The following is a 23,287-nucleotide window of genomic DNA, read 5'->3' as shown; positions in this document are numbered from 1 at the left end:
CTCAATTAAAATTCAAGACATCATGCTATATATCATAAACAGAACTTTTGTCGATTAAAAAAAAAAAAAAAAACTTAAGCTGGGTTTGGTGGCACATGCCTTTAACTCCAGCAGAGGCAGGAGGATCTCTAAATTCAAGGCCAGCTTATTCTTAGGACTACACAGTGAGACCCTGTTAAAAAAAAAAAAAAAAAAAAAAGAAAAAACTAACTAGCTAATTGTAAAGATCTGGTGAGATGGTTCAGTGGGGAAAGCTACCTCTTGGCTATCCTGATGGCCTCAGGTTGATCCCTGGAATCCAAATGGTGGAAGGAAATAAAGGCAACTCCTGACTTCCACAAGTGTGCCATGGAACCCACCATCACCATCACCACCACACACACACACACACACACACACACACACACACACACACACACACACAACTAACTAGCTAACTGAAATAGAATTAAAACCCACGCAGTGCTGTAGATCAAACCCAGTGTTTCATGTCTGATAGTGAAGTACTCTAACTGAATTTGTTAGCATTCTTTCTAGTCTCTGCCCAACAGTTACCTAGCAACAGCCAGGTAGGTCTGGCTTGCTACAAAAGGGACTGTTTGGCTTCCCTTCTCTCTCTGACCCTTTTCTCTTTGACACCCCCTCCCCCATGTTCTTGGCCAGCCTCTTCTCTTTCTCTCTCTCCTTTCCTTTTTCCTCTGCCTCTACTCCCTTCTCAACCCCCCATCCCATGCACCCAAATAAACTCTATTCTATACTGGCTGCTACCTCAGTGGGGATTCCTCCCATTTAACCATACCACACTCTACAAAACATATCCTTGGTTTTACAAAACATCAGATTATACCTCTATCCAAAAAGAAGATACAAGTTAAGGAGAAAATATCATACACCTTTAATCCCAGCACTTGGTAGAGAAGCAGAGAGGCAGAGAGGGAGAGGCAGACAGACCTCTGAGTTTGAGGCCAGCCTGGTCTACAGAGCAAGCCAGGGCAGCCAGGGCTATATACAGAGAAACCCTGCCTTAAAACACAAACAAACCAAAAACAAAACTAAAACCATTTTGTTCGTATTGTTTTAAACCATGTCTAGATGTGTGCATCTGCACAGCAATACTGTGCGCATAAATGCAGGCTCCCAGAGGCCAGTGCTGCTGAGCTACAGGCTCAGAGTTGTGAGCTGTCTGATATGGGACCAGGAATGGAACTCAGGTCCTCTAACAAACAGCAAATGCTCGTAACTGCTGAGCCATCTCTGTGGCCCATCTGGGTTTTATAAATGACTTGGAAATGCTGTCTACTGTACCTGGTATCAATGTCGGCTGCCTGGATTGTGTTAAAAAGCAATTCAGCAACACCAACCCCCTCAACATTGATCAAATGAGGCTGAAATAAAGCTTCTGGTGCTTCAAATCTTTCTCCTCCAACCTTAATAATACGTCCATCTGGAAGCTAGAAAAAAAAAAAAAAAATAACCAGGTGTCAGCAAAACCACAACTTCTCAGCATTCTCTACACAATGACTGTTTGAAATACATCTGGCCTGCAATCAAAATTATGTAAGTAAGACTTCCTAAAGTTTTCTTAGGTGAAACAAAATAACTCAAATGATAATGTTAACATCATACATACTCTATTGATCTTTTTTCTTAGTAGCTAGCAATGTACTTACTCAAGAAGAGACAGCATCTCAGTAAGGCAGAAAACAAAAACTGACCCCCAAAAGCTATCCTTTGATTTACACATGTGTACACACACATTTTCTTTCTTAAAAACAAACCAATCAACCAACCACAGCTGCAGCTGGGCATGATGCATAACCTGCAATGCCAACACTCTTGAGGCAAGAGGATCATGAATTCAAGGCCAGCTTGGGCTGTTACCTATTGAGACATTATCTCAAAACAAAACAAAAAATTTAAGGAACACTGATTTAGAAATTTTTTTATGCTACTACATCTTAAATAACTTTATCTAAGTGGTAAGTATAACTTTAGTTTAAGCCAGTAAGATTTAGACAGTCCAACACTTTAGCATGACTTATGCAGAAATCCCTTACCTGCTGAACTCTGGTCTGTATGGTTGGTTGGTTTGCCTCAGGCTTATAGAGATTCTCCTGTACCTGGCTCCCAAGTGCTGAGATTACAGGTGGGCACACTGTGCCTGGCAGTCATTCAGAGAGTCTGAGGCTGACCTATGTACACAGGTGGGCCTCAAACTCAGTAACGCTTCAGCCCCTTATCAAATTTACTGACGTTACAGGTGGGCACCACCATGTCTCGCTTTTTGTTTTTGTGGGGGTGTTGGAAAGGGGAAAGTGGGATTAAGATAGCCTGGCTGAGCTTGAGCTAATTCAATGACTCTCCTGTCATAACCAGTGTCCAACACAAATCAATCGAGTCTTACACTGTTGGTTCTCTCATGGTTTGCTTTATGCCATTTCCTTCAAAACAATTAAGATTGAAAATTGGGATCATAAACCACCAGGACAAAGCTGGAGGTTACAAGACATTAGAAAGCACACTTATTGTACCCTTAAAATGGCATCTTTTTTGTTTTTTGGCTTTTTTTTGGAGGGCAGGGGTTGAGACACGGGTCTCTTTATCCTTGGCCGGCTTGGAACTTACTATATAGACTAGGCTAGCCTCAAGCTTAGGAATTCTCCTGCCTCTGCCTCTAAGTACTGGAATTAAAGGCATGTTCTACCACAACTGGTCTCTGACAATGTTTTCTTCCTTTTTTTTTTTTTTTGACTTTTGAGACTGGGCCTCACTATGTACCCCTGGCTGGCCTAGACTTCATGGAAATCACCATGCCAAGCTATTTTGGTTGATTTTGGAGGCCTCATGAGGTTGGTCTCATTACACATGTGGCACTCTTGCCTCAGTATTCTGAGTGTTTCTATTACAGCATGTGCTACCATGCCCAGCACAAGTGTTCTTAAGCTGGCGGTGGTGACTCACACCTTTAATCCCAGCACTTGGGAGGCAGAGGCAGGTGGATTTCTGAGTTCAAGGCCTGCCTGGTCTACAGAGTGAGTGCCAGGATAGCCAGGGCTGTACAGAGAAACCGTCTCAAAAAAAAAAAAAAAAAAAACAAACAAAAAAAAAACAAAAAAAAAAAAAACAAAAAAAAAAAAACAAGTGTTCTTAAGCCCTGGGATCCAAGTTAGCACCATTCACAAATGTGTGCAACATAATGGATTTTAAAATAAATCTGAAACTAGCCTGGGTTCTAACCCAGCCTGGGCTACAATGAGACTCTGTGTGAGGAAAACACATCAAAGCATGAATACTTCCTAAAATACACTTCTTAGATGATTAGCTCCATGACACACTGCAAAAACCTGAGGTCCATGCAATCCCAGCATTCAGAAGGCAGAGGCAGAGGCAGAGGCAGGAGGACCGTGTAGTACGTATATATCGAGACTGCCTCAGGATGACAGGCTGAGACCCAGGCACACGACATTTTCACATCAAAGAGCTCACAAGTCAGGCAACAAAGATGCGTCCATTGTCTCCATAGTGTGTGTGACAGTTATAACTGTGCTCTATTTTCATAACTCCTAAGCAGCGTCCCAGAGAAACGACACTGTACAAAACATGCTGAGTGATATTCTCAAGATGCTTGAATCTCAAATATGACCTCCACTTTTAATTATATTCTAATTTAATTCTTGCTTTAATTTGCAATATATGGAATCCCTAATAGCTAATCACAGAAACTTAACATAGCAGGAAATACTGAGAAATCATATGTAAACATATTACAATAACTAATACCCATGTTAAGGCCTAGTCTGCTGGGCACACATAAGACCCTAGGTATGATATTCAGCAATATATATATACACATATATATATATATATATATGTGTGTGTGTGTGTAAGTAAAAGTGTGTGTGTGTCGAGGTGACACTAATAAACACAGATGCCCCTTTCCAACCTAATGTATTTTACAGAGGATACTTACTGTATATGACTCAACTAACACTGTGGTCTCTAAGGCCAGCTTCTGCTCCTGCTCAATATTGTAACCCACATAACAAAGTTTTTCCTTAATCATGCGAACTGTCTCAAAATCAGCAGAATGGTTGAAGGCATATCCTCGCAACAGCAGCAGCTGGTGTAAAAAAAATAGCAGTAAATTAATAACCTATGAGAATGAGTTCCACTGAACAAAAGTTAATCTCCTAGAGGATAAAATGGCTCGGAAGGTAAAAAGCACTTGCTATCTATACCCGACAACCTAAGCTCAATCCCAGGAACCAATAGCAAAGCCAATAATGGTATCCTGGGGTGATGCTACAACTCTTGTATAGTGAGTTTTGTAAGTTATTTTATTATTTTAAATTATGTGTATTGTGTGTCTTTGTGTGGATATGTGCCTGAGAGGTCTAGAAGAAGGCATTAGATTTCATGGGAACCAGAGTTACAGGCAATGGTGAGCGGGCCAAGATAGGAACCAAGATGTTTCTCTGCAAGGCAGTATGTGCGCTTGATCACCGAGCCAGCTCTCTAGCCTCTGTCTTTGTATAAGTCAGTAAACAAACTAAAATAAATAAATAAATAAATAAATAAAAATTACTACCTTTTATTATATTTTCTTCTCACTTACCTTGATAAGATACCTGGTAATATCCCTCCCAGCAATATCCAGCCTCCTTGTAAGGTGAGGGAGAGAAAAGCCTTCATATACTGGGCAAATGTGAGTGACACCATCTCCAGAGTCCACTACTACACCAGTCAGTAAACCTGCACAAGAACCAGAAGGTTCGGAGTTAATTCAGAAAAACCAAAGCAAGAACATTCCAAATGTAGTAGATGCCACCCACAAAAAGGTGGCTAGTGAGGCTTAAAGCCAGCATTTCTTTTCTTGTTTTTATTTTTAAAGATTTATTTTATTTTATGAGTATGGGTATTTTGCTTCCATGCATATAGGCGTGCACCACAGGCATGTCTGGTGCCACGGACACCCTGGAACTGAACTGGAGTTACAGACAGTTGTGCGCTGCCATGTAGGTGCTGGGAATTGAACGCAGGTCCTCTGGAAGAGCAGTCAATGCTCCTAACTGCTGAGCCATCTCTCCAGCCCCCATTTCTTCTCGTTTTATTTTTCTCAAGACAGGTCTTTTTATGTATTCCTGGCTGTCCTGGAACTTGCTATATAGACCAGACTGGCCTCATACTCACAGAGATCTCCCTGCCTCTGCCTCTGCCTCTGAGCACCGGGACTAAAGGTGTGTGCCCTAGACTCAGCTTCAGCACTTAATTTCTAGTCACAGATGGCAGGCAGCATTTGCTCCCTGATGACTTTCTTTCTTTGTATTCTACTTACATTTGGTGTGGAGGGGAAGGGAGGGGAACATGCATGCCATATAGTGCGTGTGAAGTCAGAAGACAACATCGGGCGAGTGCAGGGGCTGGTTCTCTCCTGCCACCAAGTGTGGCCAAGGATGGAACTCAGGTTTCAGACTTGGTGCTAAGTGGCATTACCCAAACTCATCTTGCCCTGGTGTTTTTCTTGTGAGATTTTTAGTTCAATCATGTGCTTCTTTAAGAACTTGGGAAGAAAGACCTGCTACAATTTCCTTTACAGCCTAATCACCGAATGCCCTTAAGTAAAACTTTCTAAAATATAATGATTAACTTATGGAATTGTAAAAGGGTTGTAATTCGGCAACATGGCTACTCTGGCTGGAATACAGACATGCCCTTAGCACATACCTTTAATCTAAGAATAAAGGTAAAGTTAGTTTGTAGAAGAAAGCACCTGTGTTTGAAAGCGATGCCTAACTGAGTAGCATCGTGACAAATTAGAGAAAAATTTGGCAGAATAGGGTATGTCCAACTCTCACAAGAAGAGGGAGGTAGGTAATTTGACTGGTCTAGTTATAGAGAGACAGGTTACAGAGAGAGAACAAGGCAGACACAATAAAGACAGAGTGAGCCAGAGAATGAGAAGAAGCCTGAAGATTAGAACTGACTGCCAAAGTTAGTATGAGGCCAAGCAGAACCTGCCAGCCAGAGCTCAGAAAGAACTATAAAGGGTGAGCTTATTCAGCAGTAAGTCTCTGAGGCTGAAAGCTTCTAGGACTAGGACTAGGTCAGCAGAGGGCAGTAAGCCTCAGCGACAATAATGACTACAGGAGAATAAAAATTACATTTATAGGAAACAACTGTGAAAAGTGACTATTAACCCAGTTACAAGACAGTAAGTGAATCTGCTAAGATCACCTGGTCAGGGCTGGTGCTCATACCAGAAACCAGCTTTCAGAAGGCTTGTGATTGAAGAACCAAAAACCCTGTTACCTATCTCAAAAAACCCCAAAACAAGGCCTCTAACAGAGAAAAACTCCACCCCTCATTCTTCTATTTAAAGGATGACTAGAGTTCCTAGACAGCCAGAGCTACACAGTCAGGCACCATCTCAAAACAAAAGAAAAAGGATGCTCACAGTCATCTATTGGATGGAACACAGGGCCCCCAATGGAGAAGCCAGAGAAAGCACCCAAGGAGCTGAAGGGGTCTGCAACCCTATAAGAGGAACAACGATATGAACTAACCAGTACCCCCAGAGCTCATATCTCTAGCTGCATATGTAGCAGAAGATGACCTAGTCGACCATCACTGGGAAGAGAGGCCCCTTGGTATTGCAAACTTTATATGCCCCAGTACAGGGGAATGCCAGGGCCAAGAAGTGGGAGTGGGTGGGTAGGGGAGCAGGGTGGAGGGAGGGTATAGGGAACTTTTGGGGTAGTATTTGAAATGTATATAAAGAAAATATCTAATAAAAAGAAATGTTGTTTTTTCCCCAAAAAAAAGAAAAGAAAAAGAAAAAGACCATCAGCAACAACAAAAGCCTGTGATGGCAAGGTAATGTGTGAGCCTATCCTATGTAAGGCCTAGGTGGGATCCCCAGCCAAAACCCTATAAGCAACAACAGTGACAATGAAAGAAGCTGCCGTATTTCCTGTTTGCCACTGAAAAGATTTATTTTTGTTGTTACTTAAGGCAGAGTCTCAGCCTAGCCAAGAAATCATAATCATACTGCCTCAGCAGCCTGAGCCATGGGGCTACAGACTGGAATCACGGGTGTGCACAGTGTGGGGCATACTCTGTACAACAACCCTGGTGAAGTGGGTTAGCTCTGGACCTCATGTTACAGTGGGAGGAGAGAACCAACCCACAAGGTTGCCCTGACCTCTAAATGTACACGTGGCATTAATATCACTCCCCACCCACAAATACTGCTACTGTTAACAATTGTAATATAGTTATTTTAAAAATATATAGTTTTATTGTGTGTGTGTGTGTGTGTGTGTGCATGTGTGTGTGTACTTGTGTGTATGTGTAGCTGCCATAGTCACAAAGGGGCATGCAGTTACAGGTAATTGTGAGCTACCCAACATGGGTGCTGGGAATCGAACTCAGGATCTCTGGAAGAATAGCAAGTGCTTTTAAGCACTGAGTCATCTCCAACCTACAGCAGTAATAAGTAATAATAATAATGTCATTAAAATACTACTATACTACTACTACACCATCACCATCATTTTGAAGATCTCTTTATGTATGCTCATGAGCACACTCTAGCTGTACAGACGGTTGTGAGCCTTCATTGGGTGTTGGGAACTGATTAGTACCTCTGCTTCGCTCTGGTCGGCCCCGCTCAGGCCCAAAGAGTTATTTATTATTATACATAAGTACACTGTAGCTGTCTTCAGACACACCACAAGAGGGCATCAGATCTCATTATGGGTGGTTGTGAGCCACCATGTGGTTGCTGGGATTTGAACTCAGGACCTTCGGAAGAGCAGTCAGTGCTCTTACCCCCTGAGCCATCTCGCCAGCCCTATTATCATCATTATTATTGATGTTTTGGTTTTGAGAAAGGGTATCTCTGTGTATCCCTGGTTTTGCCTCCTGAGTGCTGTAATTAGAGGTGTGTGCCATCATGGCTAACATTAAAAAAAAAAAAGTTTGAAAAAAGACAAGAGTCAATTCTAAGGGAAAACGCCCTTTCTAGCTGGCATAGTGGAAAGAGCCTATACTCCCAGCACTTGGAAGACAAAAATGACAAGTTTTAGGTCAGGCTGGCACACACCTCTAATCCAGCATTTAGGAGACAGAGGCAAGCAGGACTACCGTGGTCTACACAGCAAGGTCCAGGACAGCCATGGCTATACACAGTGAAACCCTGACTAAAAATAAAATAGTTGTAAGTCATCCTGGGTTTTACTGGGAGTTGAAGGCCAGCCAGGGCTACATGAAACATTATTTCAAAAATAATGGGAAAAAGAGAACTTCTAAGAACTCACAGTAATACATGTGTGCATACCACAGCACACATGTAGCGAGCAGAGGACAATTTTGTAGTCAGATCTCTCTTTCCACCCTTATGTAGAAACCAGAGAATTAAACTTATTTACCTGGCAAGCCATTTGGCAAGCCCGTTTTAACTCACATTCTAAAACTAGAATATATTTTTTGTTACTTTCTCATCTCTCTCCGTTTCATTTTCTTATTATATAAATTTGCCTATAGACATATCACCATAACTATGCTTACTCTCATTTTCTTAAATAAATTTGCATGTTTATCTTTGACAAACATAAATTCATAAACATCCCTATTTTAAATTGAAACAATCTGTTCCCCACTGATGCCTCATCAAACCACTATTTTTCAATCCTGACCTCCCAAGAAGATACTGTCTGGCCATCTGTGTGTCTCAATCCTGACCTCCCAAGAAGATACTGTCTGGTCATCTGTGTGTCTCAATCCTGATCTCCCAAAGAAGATACTGTCTGGTCATCTGTGTGTCCTCGGGAACTCGCAGGGGACTGAGGGTTGGCACTGACTGTCTTCCTCAAGTGCTCTCCACCTTACTGTGTTTTGAAAGATTTATTTGCTTGTTTATTTCTGTATGTCTCTGTACCTGGATGCATCAGGTAGGTATTCTCTTGTATCTCTCTCTACCTACTCTTGGGTTTCTTCCTGAACTGGCTGGTGTTTCCTGTAGTAATTTGGAAGCCAGCAAGCCCCAGCACTCCTCCTGACTTCACATCTATCAGAGCTGTGGTTAGAAGGATGCGTGGCTTTACATGGGTGCTGGTGTCTGACATCATGTTCTTGTGAGTTTAACCACTAAGCTAATTCTCCAGCACTCACTTTTCCTTACTGAACCTGAAGCTACCAACAAGGACTCAATCTTGACCTCTCGAGTACTGGGATTACAGGCCTACCGGTATGGTTGTGCATGGCTTTTATGCGGGTGCTGGGGATCTCAACTAAGGGCCTCAAGCTTTAGAGGCTAGCATATAGCCACTGTCCTATCTCTCCAGCCCTGAAGACTTCCTATTGGAATAAGAGAAACAGAACTCTTTAGTCATCATTTCTAGTGCCATACCCTTTTGTCACTGGGTTGTGTCTTTTAATTTCCTGCTCTTTCCACTCAAACCTCCACTCGAGATTTCCCAATTCCAATTAATCTCTTCTATCCACCCAGACTAGACCATGCAGATAGAAACCCCTTCCTAAAACATCAGGTCACTTCTTATTAAAAAAAATTTTCTACAGGTTGGAATGGTTAAAATTTCTCTTTATCGTGTATTTGTGTGAGCATGTGTGTGCACATGAGTATAGTGCCTATGGAGACCAGAAAAGGGCACCCACCCAGTCTCCTGGAGCTAGAGTTGTATATGCTCGTAAGCTGTCCGACCTGGGAGCTGGGAACTGAAATCAGGTCCTTTGCAAGAACAGCAAGTGTTCTTAACCATAAAGATATCTCTCTTCTTTTTTTCTGAAAACATTAGCCACTAAGTTAGAAAGAAGCATGGCTTTTAGTTATTTCATTAATTTTACTGGGCTACTGCTTCTCAAAGTTAAGGAGTTAATAGTTACATAAAAATGGCCAAATACAGCCTGGTGGTGGTGGTGCACATCTTAATCCTAGCACTTGAGAGACAGAGACAGGTAGGTCTCTGAGTTTGAGGCCAGGTTACACAGAAAAACCATCTTGAACCCCCTGCTCCCCCACCCCCCGCAAAAAAGAAGCAGCAGCAGCAACAAAATATAAGTAATTAAGATAGGCTATCTCCTCACTTGTCAGAGATTAATTTATAAGTGTTACTAGGAAAATATATTAACATCAGTTTTCCTAAAAATTACTTTAGGGTAGCTAGAGAGATGGCTCCATATTTACTGCTCTTGTAGGACCCACATAGGGTCTCAACATCTACGATGTAACTCACAACTGTCAGTAACTCTAGTTACAGATCTGGTGCTCCCTTCTGTACACCAGGCATGTACACAGAGCACATACATACATGCAACAAAACACTGACATATATAAAATAACTCATCCTTACCCAACATGGATCTCTCATTACAGGTTCAAGGTTAGACCTTTTAAACTTCCCAAAATTGATGTTTATAAAAGTATTTATACAAGTTAATAAATTCTTTAACTTTAATTTTATGTGCATGGGTCTTTTGTTTGCATGTTCACTACTTGTGTGCCTAGTGCCTGTATAGGACATAAGTGGACATCAGATCCTGAAACTAGAGTTACATATGGCTGTGTGCCACCACATAAATGCTAGGAATTTAACTCAAACCCTCTGGGAAATCAGCCAGTAAATCCCTCTGCAAGTTCTATTTTAAAATGAAGACTGGGTGGACGAAGGGAAGAAGGGGAAACGAAGCTTGTGGTGTGGGTCAGGGGTGTAAGTGCTTCCTGCCCAACCTGAGGACCTGAGTTTGATCTCTGAAACTGCCATGGCACAGAGAACTGACTCCTCCTGTTGTCCACCTATCCACATGAAATGCTATGGTACATATATGCAGGTGCTCATACACAAATAAACAAATTTCAAGAAGTAAAATTATCTAGATGTGGACTTATCAAGAGAAACATTTTTTCCCTCTCTTGACAGAACATGTGATTTTTTCCCGTGAAAAATTACAGCTAGACTATTATCACCTTAAGAGCAAAGAAACTGTGTCTATCTCACTTAGAAACATTTTCTACATCAAATAGAATATAAGACATATAGTTCCAGGACTCAGGAGGCAAAAGCAGGTGGATGTCTGTGAGTTCAAGCCAGCCTGGTTTATACAGCAAGTTTCTGGATAGCCAGGGCTTTATAGTGAGACCCTGGACTGTGTCTCAAACAACAACAACTCCCATCCAAAAAGAAAACTCAAAAATTAATTTCCTGTTAAGAGCACTATAGAGAAACTACATGCATTCTGTTCCCCAGCACCACATGGCAGTTTTCAATAATCTATAACTCCAGTTCCAGAGGAGCTGACACCTCTTCTGACCTTTGCAGACTTGCGAATGTTGACATGGTGTGTTTGCACACGTGCACACATGCACACAAAACCAAGTAAACATTAAAAAATGTCCTCAAGTGCCTTCTAAATAAATACCTATATTTAATACTATAATTTAAAACAAAGACAAAGCCTTTGTTTTAAATTATAGTATTAGGCAGGCGGATTTCTGAGTTCAAAGCCAGCCTGGTCTACAAAGTGAGTTCGAGGACAGCCAGGGCTACACAGAGAAACCCTGTCTCGAAAAAACAAAAAACAAAACAAAACAAAAACAAAGGCAGGAACAGTTCATCCAGGTGTGCTGATGCACACCCTCATGAGGCTGAGGCAGGATAGCATCTAGGAGTTTAAGACTAGCATGGTTTACACAGTGAGTTCCAGATAGCCAAGGGTATACAGGAAGACTCTTGTCTCAAAAAAGTAAATCAAGTATGCATTTTTACTAACCTACATGTAGAATTATGGAGCTCATAATAAAATTGATCTCTTAAAGTTACAAAAGAACCACTTGAAACAAAAGAATACAATCCTTACCAGTGTGTGCCACACACTGAGAATTCAGGTAACTCCTCCTTTAGGAAGACTCTTTGATATGCTAAATCAAAATTATGTTCCTGAATCTTTCCAGTTAAGAACTTTCTTGAGGTACCTTTATACTTTAAACGCCAAAGATTCCTTTGAACACATTGAAAACCCTATAAATGCTCAGCTATGTTTTGTTGAATTATAAGACCATCAAAATCCAAAGAGCTCTTCCCATGTGGGAAATGTTTTGTGCTAAATAGACAGGGAGAGAGACTGGCAAGATGGCTCACCACATAAAGATGCATGCCACCAAACCTGATGATCTGAGTTTAACACCTGTATCTATGTAGCATAAGAAAAGAAATCTATTCCTTCAAGTTGTCCTCTATCCTACATATGGATGCAGATGTCCGCTCACATGAGCACACACACACAAATAAGGGGCTGGAGAAATGGTTCAGTGGTTGACAGCACTTGATACTCTTGCTAAGAACCCAAAGTCTGGCTCCTAATCCCCACATCAGGTGACTCACAGCTGCCTACATTTTCCAGCTCCAGAAGATCCAAAGCTCTCTTTGACCTCTGTGGGCACTGGCACAACATGTGCATATACACAAATACATAAAACAAAGGACAGTGAGGGCAGATGCTAATGACATTATCAAAAGAACCCATACAGACCCATGAAGTGTCATCAATACGGCTGCAGATGCCTAAACATGACCGGAACAAAGATGACACCAAGAGACATAGTAATGTGGAAAGGGGGAAAATGTATGAGGCTTCCATTCTAGTCAAAGAATTACAGGAAACTAAGGAATGATGCACCGCTGAAATGGTCCTTCCCAAAGAACACACCAACTGGTTATACAATACCAAATAAAAACATATATACAGCCGGGCGTGGTGGCGCACGCCTTTAATCCCAGCACTCGGGAGGCAGAGGCAGGCGGATTTCTGAGTTCGAGGCCAGCCTGGTCTACAAAGTGAGTTCCAGGACAGCCAGAGCTACACAGAGAAACCCTGTCTCGAAAAACCAAAAAACAAAAAAAAACCAAAAAAACATATATACAAGTAACAAATGCAGACTGAGCAAGCTGTATTTATATATTAAGGAACACACACAACAACAACAAAGAAAAAAGAACAACAACAAAGAAAAAAGTGGGGCAGTGGTGGCACACGCCTCTGATCCCAGCACTTAGGAAGCAGAACTCTATAGGCCAGGTTGATCTATAGTGAGTTCCAGGATAAGCCATGGCTACACAGAGAAATGTTGTTTTGAAAAACAAGGGAGAGAGGAAAGGAAGGAGAGAGGGAGGGAGGGAGGGATGGAGGGAGGGGGAAAGAGAAGAGGCCATGGATCTGAGAAACAAAAGGGAATACATGAGAAGGGTTGGAGGAGGAAAGGGAAGGGGGAAATGATATAACTATTTCAAAACCTGAATTAGAGAGAGAGAGAGAGAGAGACTGAGAACAGTTTCTCTCATTAAAACTGACTCATTAGGAATGTGTTCCAAGATGTTTCCTCCCCAGCTTACTGTGCAGTTGACTAGTACATGTGCTTCTGTTTTCTATATAGATATAGGGTTTCACCAGGGAGCACTAGCTGGTCTACAACTCACTGTACAGATGAGGTTCACCTGGAACTCACAGCCATCTATATGCCTTTGCCTCCCTCACAGCTGCTGGATGACCAGTAAGATTTGTGTGTGGTGTCTTGGTTACTGTTGCTGTGATTGAACACCATGACCAAAGACAGCTTGGAGAGAAAAGGCTTTATTTGGCTCACTGCTCATCATCAAAGAAAGTAAAGGCAGGAACTCATGGCAGGAACCTGGAGGCAGGAACCCATCCAGAGGCCATGGAAGAATGCTGCTTACTGACTTGCTCCCCCAACCCTCTCTCCTTCTTATTCTGCGTAGCCGTGGCTGTTTTGGAACTCACTCTGTAGACCAGGCTAGCCTCAAACTCAAGAGATCTTCCAACATCTGCACAGAGCGCTGGGACTAAAGGCGAGCACCACCCAGCTTCAGCTTTTCTTAGAGAACCCAGGACCCCCAGCCCAGGGTTGGCACCACACACAATGAGCTGCTACCCTAACCCCAATCAATCACTAATTTAAAAAATCCCCTATAGGCTTTGCCTCTAGCCCCATCTTATAGAAGCATTATTAATTTTTTCCAGATAAGATTTCTCTGTGTAGCCCTGGCTATCCTAGAACTCTCTCTGTAGACCAGGCTGGCCTTGATCTCAGAGATCCACCTGCCTTTGCCTCCCAAATTCTGAGATTAAAGGGGTGGGTCACCATTTTCTTAACTGAGGTTCTCTCATTTATCAAGATGACATAAAGCTACCCAGCACACTAATTCTTTGAAAACTTTAAAGCAAGCAAGCAAGCAAACAAACGAATAAATCAAGCCAATTCTGAGGACAAATTCTGTTTACTTTCAATAAAGGTTTTACTTTAATTTATTCGTATTTTGTGTATGGAGGTGTTGCCTACATGTGTGTCTATGTACTACATGCCTGCAAGTGCCCAAGGAGGCCAGAAAAGGACAGCAGAACTGAAATTACAGTTGTGAGCCACTTCAAGGTGCTGGGAATTAAACCTGGGCCGTCTGGAAGAAAAGCCAGTGTTCTTAATTAATGAGGCATCTCTAGTCTCTCAGTGTATCAAATGATGAAATAGTTTAAAAGAATAAAATACAATATTTTTTAAAAACCTGATGTCACTTTCAGCCTAGATTCTTATTTAATGAAGTGCATGTAATGGCACTGTTGTGACAAATGACAAAGATTGTAGCTGTGGGCTGGGCAAGAGGCTCAGGAGGTACAGTGCTTGCTACACAAGCATGAAGACCTGAGTGTGGATCCCCATCATCTACATAACAACCAGGGATAGCAACACAGGCTTGCAATGTCCACGCTGGAGAGTGCAGACAGGAGGCTCCTGGAGGCTTATGACCAGTCATGCTAGTCAGCCAGTGGACTCCAGGTTACTAGCGAAAGAAGCTGACTTTAAAAAGGAAGTAGAGAATGAGAAAGATAGCTGGCATCAACCTCTAGCTTCCCAAGTATACATCCCTATACACACATGCATATGGCACATACACAGAGACAGACACATAGAAGTGTAAGGTTCTAGCAAGATTTTGCTGAAAGGACCCAAATATAGCTGTCTCTTGTGAGACTATGCCGGGGCCTAGCAAACACAGAAGTGGATGCTCACAGTCAGCTATTGGATGGAACACAGGGCCCCCAATGGAGGAGCTAGAGAAAGTACCCAAGGAGCTAAAGGGAACTGCAACCCCATAGGTGGAACATTATTATGAACTAACCAGTACCCCAGAGCTCTTGACTCTAGCTGCATTTGTATCAAAAGATGGCCTAGCCGGCCATCACTGGAAAGAGAGGCCCATTGGACTTGCAAACTTTATATGCCCCAATATAGGGGAATGCCAGGGCCAAAAGAATGGGAATGGGTGGGTAGGGAAGTGGGGGGGCGTGTGGGGGACTTTTGGGATAGCATTGGAAATGTAATTGAGGAAAATATGTAATAAAAAAATATTAAAAATTAGAAAAAAAAAGAAGTGTAAGGTTTTGAAGAGGGACTATATAGAAGTAATGGACTTCTCAGGTTTGGTTTGTTTGTCTGATTAAATTTTATTTACTTTAACCTTATCTGTAACAATGTTTACCTGAATGTGTGTCTGTGTACCAGGTGCATTAAGTGCCCTCCCACTGGAACCTCTGGAACCAGAGTCACAGACAGAGGGCTGTGAGCCTCCATGTATCCACACAGAGGAACCTGAGTCCTTCACAAGAACTCACTTAACCACTGAGTCAACTCTCCAGCTCCCCAGTAATGGACTTTGGTGACAAATTAGATTTCTGTGGCATATAGTATTTGCTGAATTAATTTTCCTAACAGTTAAGCTTACTTTACTTACCTTGAGCATACAAAGTCAGAACTGCCTGGATGGCTACATACACACCAGAAAACTGGTAAGTTTCAAACATTACCTGAAAATGGAAAGAGAAGGAAAAGAGGGAGGTGGTTTATAGAGAAAACTCTATACACATTTATTTATTTCCTTCATGCTCGAAATACAGATCAGTTGATTTAGGTGCCACCAAAGGACCCTGAGCATCCATTCTAACCAGTTCTTCTTGCCCTTATAAAGCCTACCTCTACCTCAGTTATTAGGGCAGAGTTCTGGATACTAATATGCCTGCATGCAAGCACATATAAACATCTGAGTTGAGTCTTGGATCATTTGTAAGTGCTTCAAAGCAAAGACTTCTGAATATACTATAGTCAGTGGCTAACCAGTATGAAAGAAAGCATCACACAAAATTTAGTAAACTGACACTGCAAACAAACAAACAAACACCTGCCTGGGACCAGCAAGATTACTCAGCCAGTACAGGCGCTTAGGACCCACACAGTGGAAAGAGAAAACTGATTCTCACAGGTGTCCTTTCACCTGCAGATACACAGGGTGGTGCTCATTTGTGCCTGTGCACTCTCACATATACACACAGACAAAAGCATCAATGTAAAAAGAAGTCAGATTAAAGAAATAAAAAGACATATCTTAGGACTAGAGAAATGGCTCAGCAGCTAAAGTTCAATCTCCAGAACCCACATGGTAGAGGGAAAAAAAACTCCCCACAAATTGTCCATCCATGGATACTCAAGTGTGCACATGCACCTATACATAAACACACACCAAATAAATGAAGAAAAAAGAAAAAGAAAGAAATATCTGCTTATTTCCCCCAAGCAGGGTCAAAACTGGCTCTACCTCCCCATCCCCAACCCCAGCAATTAAAAACAAATAATAAAAGAAATAGGACTGGGGATGTTTGTAATTCAGTAGAAGAGCTCTTTCTAGCTTGAATGGAACTCTGGGTGTGATTCCCTAGCAGTGGGCTGGCTGGCTGGCCAGCCGGATGGCTGAATGGATGGCTGGAAAAATGAGGTGAAGACAAACATTAAAATACTAAGTTGTCAGATGCAAAGGTGGCTCAGCTGCCCAGCCCACTGCCTCTATTTGAGTCCAGATTGTAACCCCTTCACAATGAACTACACTGGAGGGAGAAGGCATTTTCTTGGGCCCGCTCTGGTCACACCTGTGCTCATTCTCTGCACCCAAGTCAATTGAGTAGACCTTGAATGCTGTGTTCTGTTCATCCACTTAAGCAACCACTGAATATCTAGATATCGATAACTGATTGCAATGATAACTATACAGAACTTCAGTTTTACAACTTTGGAATACAACTTCATCAATTAACTTGACCTTCTAACATTCTATTCCAGCATCTATTTAATAAGGAAGTTGCTGCTGCTGTGTAGGCATATATCAACAAAATGAAAAGTCCTCCAAAGTCTGTTATTAAATGAGGACTCCAGCTCTCCTGCCTGCCCTTACCTCAATAGCTTTCAATCTCTTCTACAGGCCCTGCCTTCTTACCACTTTCTCCTCTCACTGCTTTGTGAAAAGCACCCTCTCTAGATTCCAAAGACTTTTAAGTTTTTATCTTGAATTCCACTCTATTTTCCTGAACTCTTTGTTCATACACATGTACACACACACACACACACACACACACATGTATTGAGGTCCTTATTAAACATCTGCATAGAAGTGACACACACACACGTATTGTCACTTCTATGCAGATGTTTAATAAGGACCTCAAACTTGAACATATCTAAAATAAACTCTTCCTGATCACTGCCTTAAATCGCATTCTGCTATTCTCAGCTTTTTCCTCATTCCTTCTAATTACTCAAACGAAAACTTTCTCCAAGTGCCCCCTGTATTTAAACCATAAAAAAATCCTTTAGGCCTACCTCCTTCAAAGTAAACTAACAATCTGGTATTTCTCACATTTCTACTGCCACTCCTGATCTTACCCATCATGATCTTTCATGTACATACTGTCAAAGTCTCTAAATTGGTGTCTCTTCTGCCGTCTCCCTGTGGCACACTCACGGCAAACTCTAAACCTTAGCTACGGCAGCCCCCTCCTGCCCGCACTGCCCCAGGCCAGCTCCTACAAGAAACCAACAAGGTACTACTACTACTTACTCTAGCTTGTTTCTTCAGCCATCCCCTTCCTAGGCCTCCAGCCATAACAGCCGCTTGCCTGCTCTCAAGTATACAGATGCCATGCTAGCTCTTCTCTCTGCTTTGGAATGCCCTTTCCCTGCTACCCAGCAGCGTCCTTAGCCTGTCTTTATTAAACAGCACTGTCACATGAAAGACTTACCACCACAACTTCTCACGCTCCTAACGTCACTATTGTCCCACTAGGTCAACTGCTTTCTACTACTTAACTACTTAACTCAACCACCTAACTTAGGGAGAGAAGAGTGGTCTCATCTACTAGCACACACATGTTCACTGTCCCTAATCCAAAATGCTGGGGACCAGAGAGAGACTTCTGCTTTTAGATTTTGTAATATTTGCTCATTTACATTTACCAGCTCATTTACATTTACCCTTACTCCAAAACTCCAAAATCTACAATGCTCCAAAATTCAGTTTCATGTGCATCATTAACATGGTCTTCAGATTTCAGATGAGTACATGGAAAATAATCAGGATCTAGGGCAAAACAATTGCTTTACTTATCCTTTGCAGCAGAAGCAGCAAGAAGAAAAAAACTGATTTAACATTCTATCACAGAGATACACATGGATATTATGCTAGCCAATCAAAACTTACCTCTACAATCTTCTCTCTGTTTTTGGTTGGATTCATGGGAGGTTCTGTAAGTAAAATCTTGCAGTTCCTGGTGTCTATATTGAGTTTCTCTGGTCCAAATGTGTAGTCCCACAGGTGCTTCATGTCATCCCAATTCCGCACGATGCCATTCTCCATAGGGTAGTTCACTTCCAACATGGAACGCAGCTCACTTGCCTCATCACCAACCATAAGGTCCTACAAGATGAGATATGGAAGCTTTAAAATGGTCAAAACTTTACATAAAGAAGTTTTAGAAAATGATATTCCTGTAGCTCAGAAAACTCAGGAATGATTCAATTTTAAACTTTCTGGAACTTGCAGATCAAGTTTTTTTACTTAAAAGTTAAAAATCTTTTCTTTCAAGACCAGCTTACAAAGTTAAATCAATATTTTATATACTATGTGTTTAAATCAATAAATTGACCTTACCTTTAATACATGTTTCCAAAAGAAGAGCATTAGCACAAATAAAACCCATATTTTCATATTTTGAAGGGTTTGTATGAGGTTTCATCTGTTTCTTTTGCTCAAATGTTCAAAAAAATAAGTCCTGTGACATGTGAAATAGCACATCAGGGGGAAACTTGAGAAATGCTCAATGCACACAAGCACAGTTCTTTCCTATCAAAATGATTTATAGAAATGTAGATGCAAAAACCATGATTCTATAAATCTATAACAATGCATCATACACATACATATACACCCAATTAACAAACTTCACAAATGTCTATATGTGTATGAATTAAAACAGCTCTTTTAGAGTTATCTCATGGGCAACATTTTTAATCTTGAAGTATAATATTGAAAATCAATGCTATCTTTCATAAAGCCCAATACTCACAATCTGTCTCCAATGAGAGCATATTTAAAGTTACCCACATTTAAATTAAAAAAAAAAACTTTGTATGTATAACAATGCAAGCAATATTCTAATATTTAAATATTTTAGAAATAGACCTCTGTTGATGAATCCAATTAGAAATTAGTACCAGAAAAAGCTACTATTTGGTGTATAAAACAAGTTCAAATTATGGGGAAATAAAGGGAAAAAATGACAAAGCCAACATGAGAAGATGTAAACAAAACTTCAAAAAATTATGAACTTTAAGGGTGGGGATATATCTCTAGTGGTAAGAGTGCTTGCTTAGCATGTGTAAGTGCTTGCTTAGCATGGTATGAAAGTATACTTGTTAATAGCCAAAGTAGCATATAGATTTCTTCCCTATTTTATATTAAATGTTCAGCACATACAGTTATGTTAAACAGGTTTTACAGGCCCCTCCATATACCTGTACCTAGATTCCAGTATTAATATTTATTATTCTCTGGGTTCAATCTGTAGCACTGGGGAAAAGAAAAAATTAGAACTAGAAATGTTCCAGAAAAGTAATTTTAACCTTGAAAGCCAGGATGGAGAGCCTATTAAAGACAGATTTCTGGAAAATACAATAATGGCAAAAGGAAAGCAGAGTTCACTACAACCTTCTGTTGCAACCAACTCCTTATAAAGTCAATTCCCCCAAGCCAACACTCAAGTTTCTTGACTCTCAGCTGTTCAGACTGGAAAGGCAAAGCTGGAAAGTTCTATACTGTGAACTCTGGGTAAAGGCATGCATGGGGAAGTTTACTACTATCTGTTAACTTATAACACAGCAAAACAAATAAAACCAAGGCATTTTGATGGAAGAGTAGGTATGTAATTACCCAGAATGATAAACGTTTTTGAGACGGGGCCCATCTACGGTAGCCCTGGCTGTCCTGGAACTCTCCATGTAGACCAGGCTAACCTCAAACACACAGAGATCTGCCTGCCTCTGCCTCCCAAGTGTTAGGATTAAAGTGGGATTAAAGGTGTGCCTTTCTAAACCACTACACCTGGCTTAGAATAATAAATATTAATACTGGAATCTAGGTACAGGTATATGGAGGGGCCTGTAAAACCTGTTTAACATAACTGTATGTGCTGAACATTTAATATAAAATAGGGAAGAAATCTATATGCTACTTTGGCTATTAAAAAGTATACTTTCATACCAATTTTTTAATTTGCTCCTATGATAATATTTTTCATTGTATTATACAAGACAACTGACTTAGATAATTGATTAGTAGTCACCATTATTTCAATCAATTTAGATTAAGTATGATCCAATGTCAATAGAATGCTTAGTTTTTAATTCCTCATAATTAAAGGGTTATAGATGCTCGACTTTATAGCAAATCAAAATTAAAGCCTCGTGAATCTTCTCCTAGGACTACACATATTATGAAATATTAACTGTAAGGGACATCTGACGCTGAGTACCCTTAGTTCCCTCTAAACAAAAAGGACATTTAAAAATGGAAGAGTGGGGGCTGGAGAGATGGCTCAGCAGTTAAGAGCACTGATTGCTCTTCTGAAGTTCCTGAGTTCAAATCCCAGAAACCACATGATGGCTCACAACCATCTGTAACAAGATCTGATGCCCTCTTCTGGAGTGTCTGAAGACAGCTACGGTGTACTTACATTAATAAATAAATAAACCTTTAAAAAAAATGAAGAGTGTAACTTCAAGGGATTTTATGAAAATCTGTTGCTAAAATTAATTTTAAACCCATGGTTTTCAACCTGTGGGTCAAGACCCCTTTGGAGGGGGGGAATAATCCACATATCAGATATTTTACTTATCAGATATTTACATTATGATTCATAACAGTATCAAAATTACAGTTATGAAGCAGTAAAATAATTTTATAGTTGGGAAGCACTAAAAATGAGGAACTGTATTAAAGGGTCATGGCGTTAGGAAGGCTGAGAGCCACTCCTTTAAACTCTCCAACAGGCCAGAGGTGCTGCCCAGTTGGTACAGTTCTTGCTTAGCATGCATGAAAGCCCTGGGTTCCACCTTAGCATGACCTAAAATCAGGTGTGATAGCACACTGTCTGTAATCTTACAGAGGTAGATTGGGAGGTAGAGGCAAGAGGATCAAAAGTAGAAGGCCAGCTTGAGATACATGAAATTTTGTCAAAAAACAAAACAAACAAAAGAAAAGGCAATGACTAACAGGTATGGCGTGGCAGGCACACAAAGGCCTAGGGTAGGAAAATGAAGACTGCCTGAGAGTTCAAGCTCAGCCTGGGTTACATAGGGAGACCACGAATCAAAACACTAAACAGCCAAGAGTTGGCACAAGCTTGTAATCCCAGAACTCTAGATCAAGGCAGGAAGATAAGAAGAAGCTCAACACTATCTCTATCCTAAGCTCCACAAGAAGACTGACGCCAGCCTAAGCTATATAAAAACCTGTCTGCAGAAAAAACAAAAACAAACAAAAAACCAACCAGCCAATCAAACAAGACCTAGAACATCTAAAATCTTCCCTAGAATCTTTCAGCTTTCAAATATCCCTTTCAGAGGACTCTTGAGTCTTCACTGTTTCCCAACACTGGAGGTCAGGACTAAACCTCACCCACTACTTGAAAACTCAGTGACCGAGTCACTGCTTTTAAGCCATTTATACAGTTAGATTATGTTTGCCAAGAATGATTTTGAACAATGTCACTTTGAACTAAAAAAAAGAAAAAAAAATGAAGCTTTAAACCACAATTCCATTCCTAAAAGGAAACTATGAAACCAGAAAAAAAGCAGGCAAGAGTGCAGGTTATAGAGTGAGGCTGTCTCAAAAGATGTTCTTTCTCTCCATCCAGAATATTGAGAATTTTATTTTTATACTGAAGGAACAAATATATTTATAATACCAATTAAACATTTCTATTTCTATATCTATTTCTGATTAAAAAAAAACTTTAAAATTATGACCATACTATTCTCTACAACTATACCCTTTCTGAAAAACTCTTTAGTATCTAAGATAAATGCATGCTCTTTTACGCAGAAAAAAAAATAAGAATTTTAAACACTACCACAGAAAAATGTAATAACACATTAATGTCTGAGATAGGCCCAGCAAGCCTCTAGTTTGTTTGTTTGTTTTTAAAAGGGGAGGGTCTACACAATAGTATTTGTATGTGTGTGTGCCCTTTATTTGTATGAAAGCCTGATAGGTATGTTTTGGGGTTTTTTGTTGAGTTTTTTTTTTTAATTCTCAGATAATATCAAATCTATTCATCAGTAAGGATGACATGGAAACCGGTTTTCTGTTGTTATTTTTTTTTTTCATTTACACATTAAATTTTTACTCAGCTTACCAAATACATATATGATATTGTACTGGCTACAAATATAGCCCTCAGTATGATAGGCAATATATAACATCAACCAATAAACTGAGTCTCCCAATATAACAAATAACCCCCATTTTCTGTCTATATCACATAGCTACTTCATTTCTGTATTATGCACACCACATTCCATTTAATTATAACATTCATCTACAAAAAAATAAGGAAAACAATTCAAAACTATGTTAGTAATTAGTTCTTTTTTGGTTCATTGTATGCAATCAGGAAAGTATAAGACTTTATTAGTTGCTACCAAATTGAAGAAATAAAAAGGGCTAGAAATTAAAGCACTCAAACAAAAATAAGGATTTTCCTCCCCCTCCCCATACTAAAGGGACACAAACCAACAACTACTGTCCCACCAAGCACAGTGGAAAACAAACAGAGAGCATGTGTGTAACCTCACTTACCATCTTTTTGTTATTCTACTTCA

The 23,287-nt window shown here is 40.6% G+C and overlaps 1 protein-coding gene across 1 annotated transcript in view; it reads right to left on the bottom strand.

Annotated features, from left to right (window-relative positions):
• Actr2 (actin related protein 2) overlaps nucleotides 1-23,287 on the bottom strand; it is a 49,599-nt gene that overhangs the window by 13,072 nt on the left and 13,240 nt on the right. Inside the window, exons 3-7 of the mRNA XM_021177502.2 lie at nucleotides 18,609-18,824; nucleotides 15,819-15,891; nucleotides 4,616-4,752; nucleotides 3,971-4,120; nucleotides 1,306-1,451 (exon numbers count right to left, since the gene is read on the bottom strand). Of these exons, the coding sequence (XP_021033161.1) occupies nucleotides 1,306-1,451; nucleotides 3,971-4,120; nucleotides 4,616-4,752; nucleotides 15,819-15,891; nucleotides 18,609-18,824 (722 nt within the window). The remainder of the gene's footprint in view (nucleotides 1-1,305; nucleotides 1,452-3,970; nucleotides 4,121-4,615; nucleotides 4,753-15,818; nucleotides 15,892-18,608; nucleotides 18,825-23,287) is intronic.

This window comes from Mus caroli, unplaced genomic scaffold (genome assembly GCF_978045245.1).
Source record: "Mus caroli unplaced genomic scaffold, Mus_caroli_1 scaffold_13, whole genome shotgun sequence".
In the NCBI taxonomy this organism is placed as follows: domain Eukaryota; kingdom Metazoa; phylum Chordata; class Mammalia; order Rodentia; family Muridae; genus Mus; species Mus caroli.
This window is presented reverse-complemented; position numbering and strand designations above follow the sequence as displayed.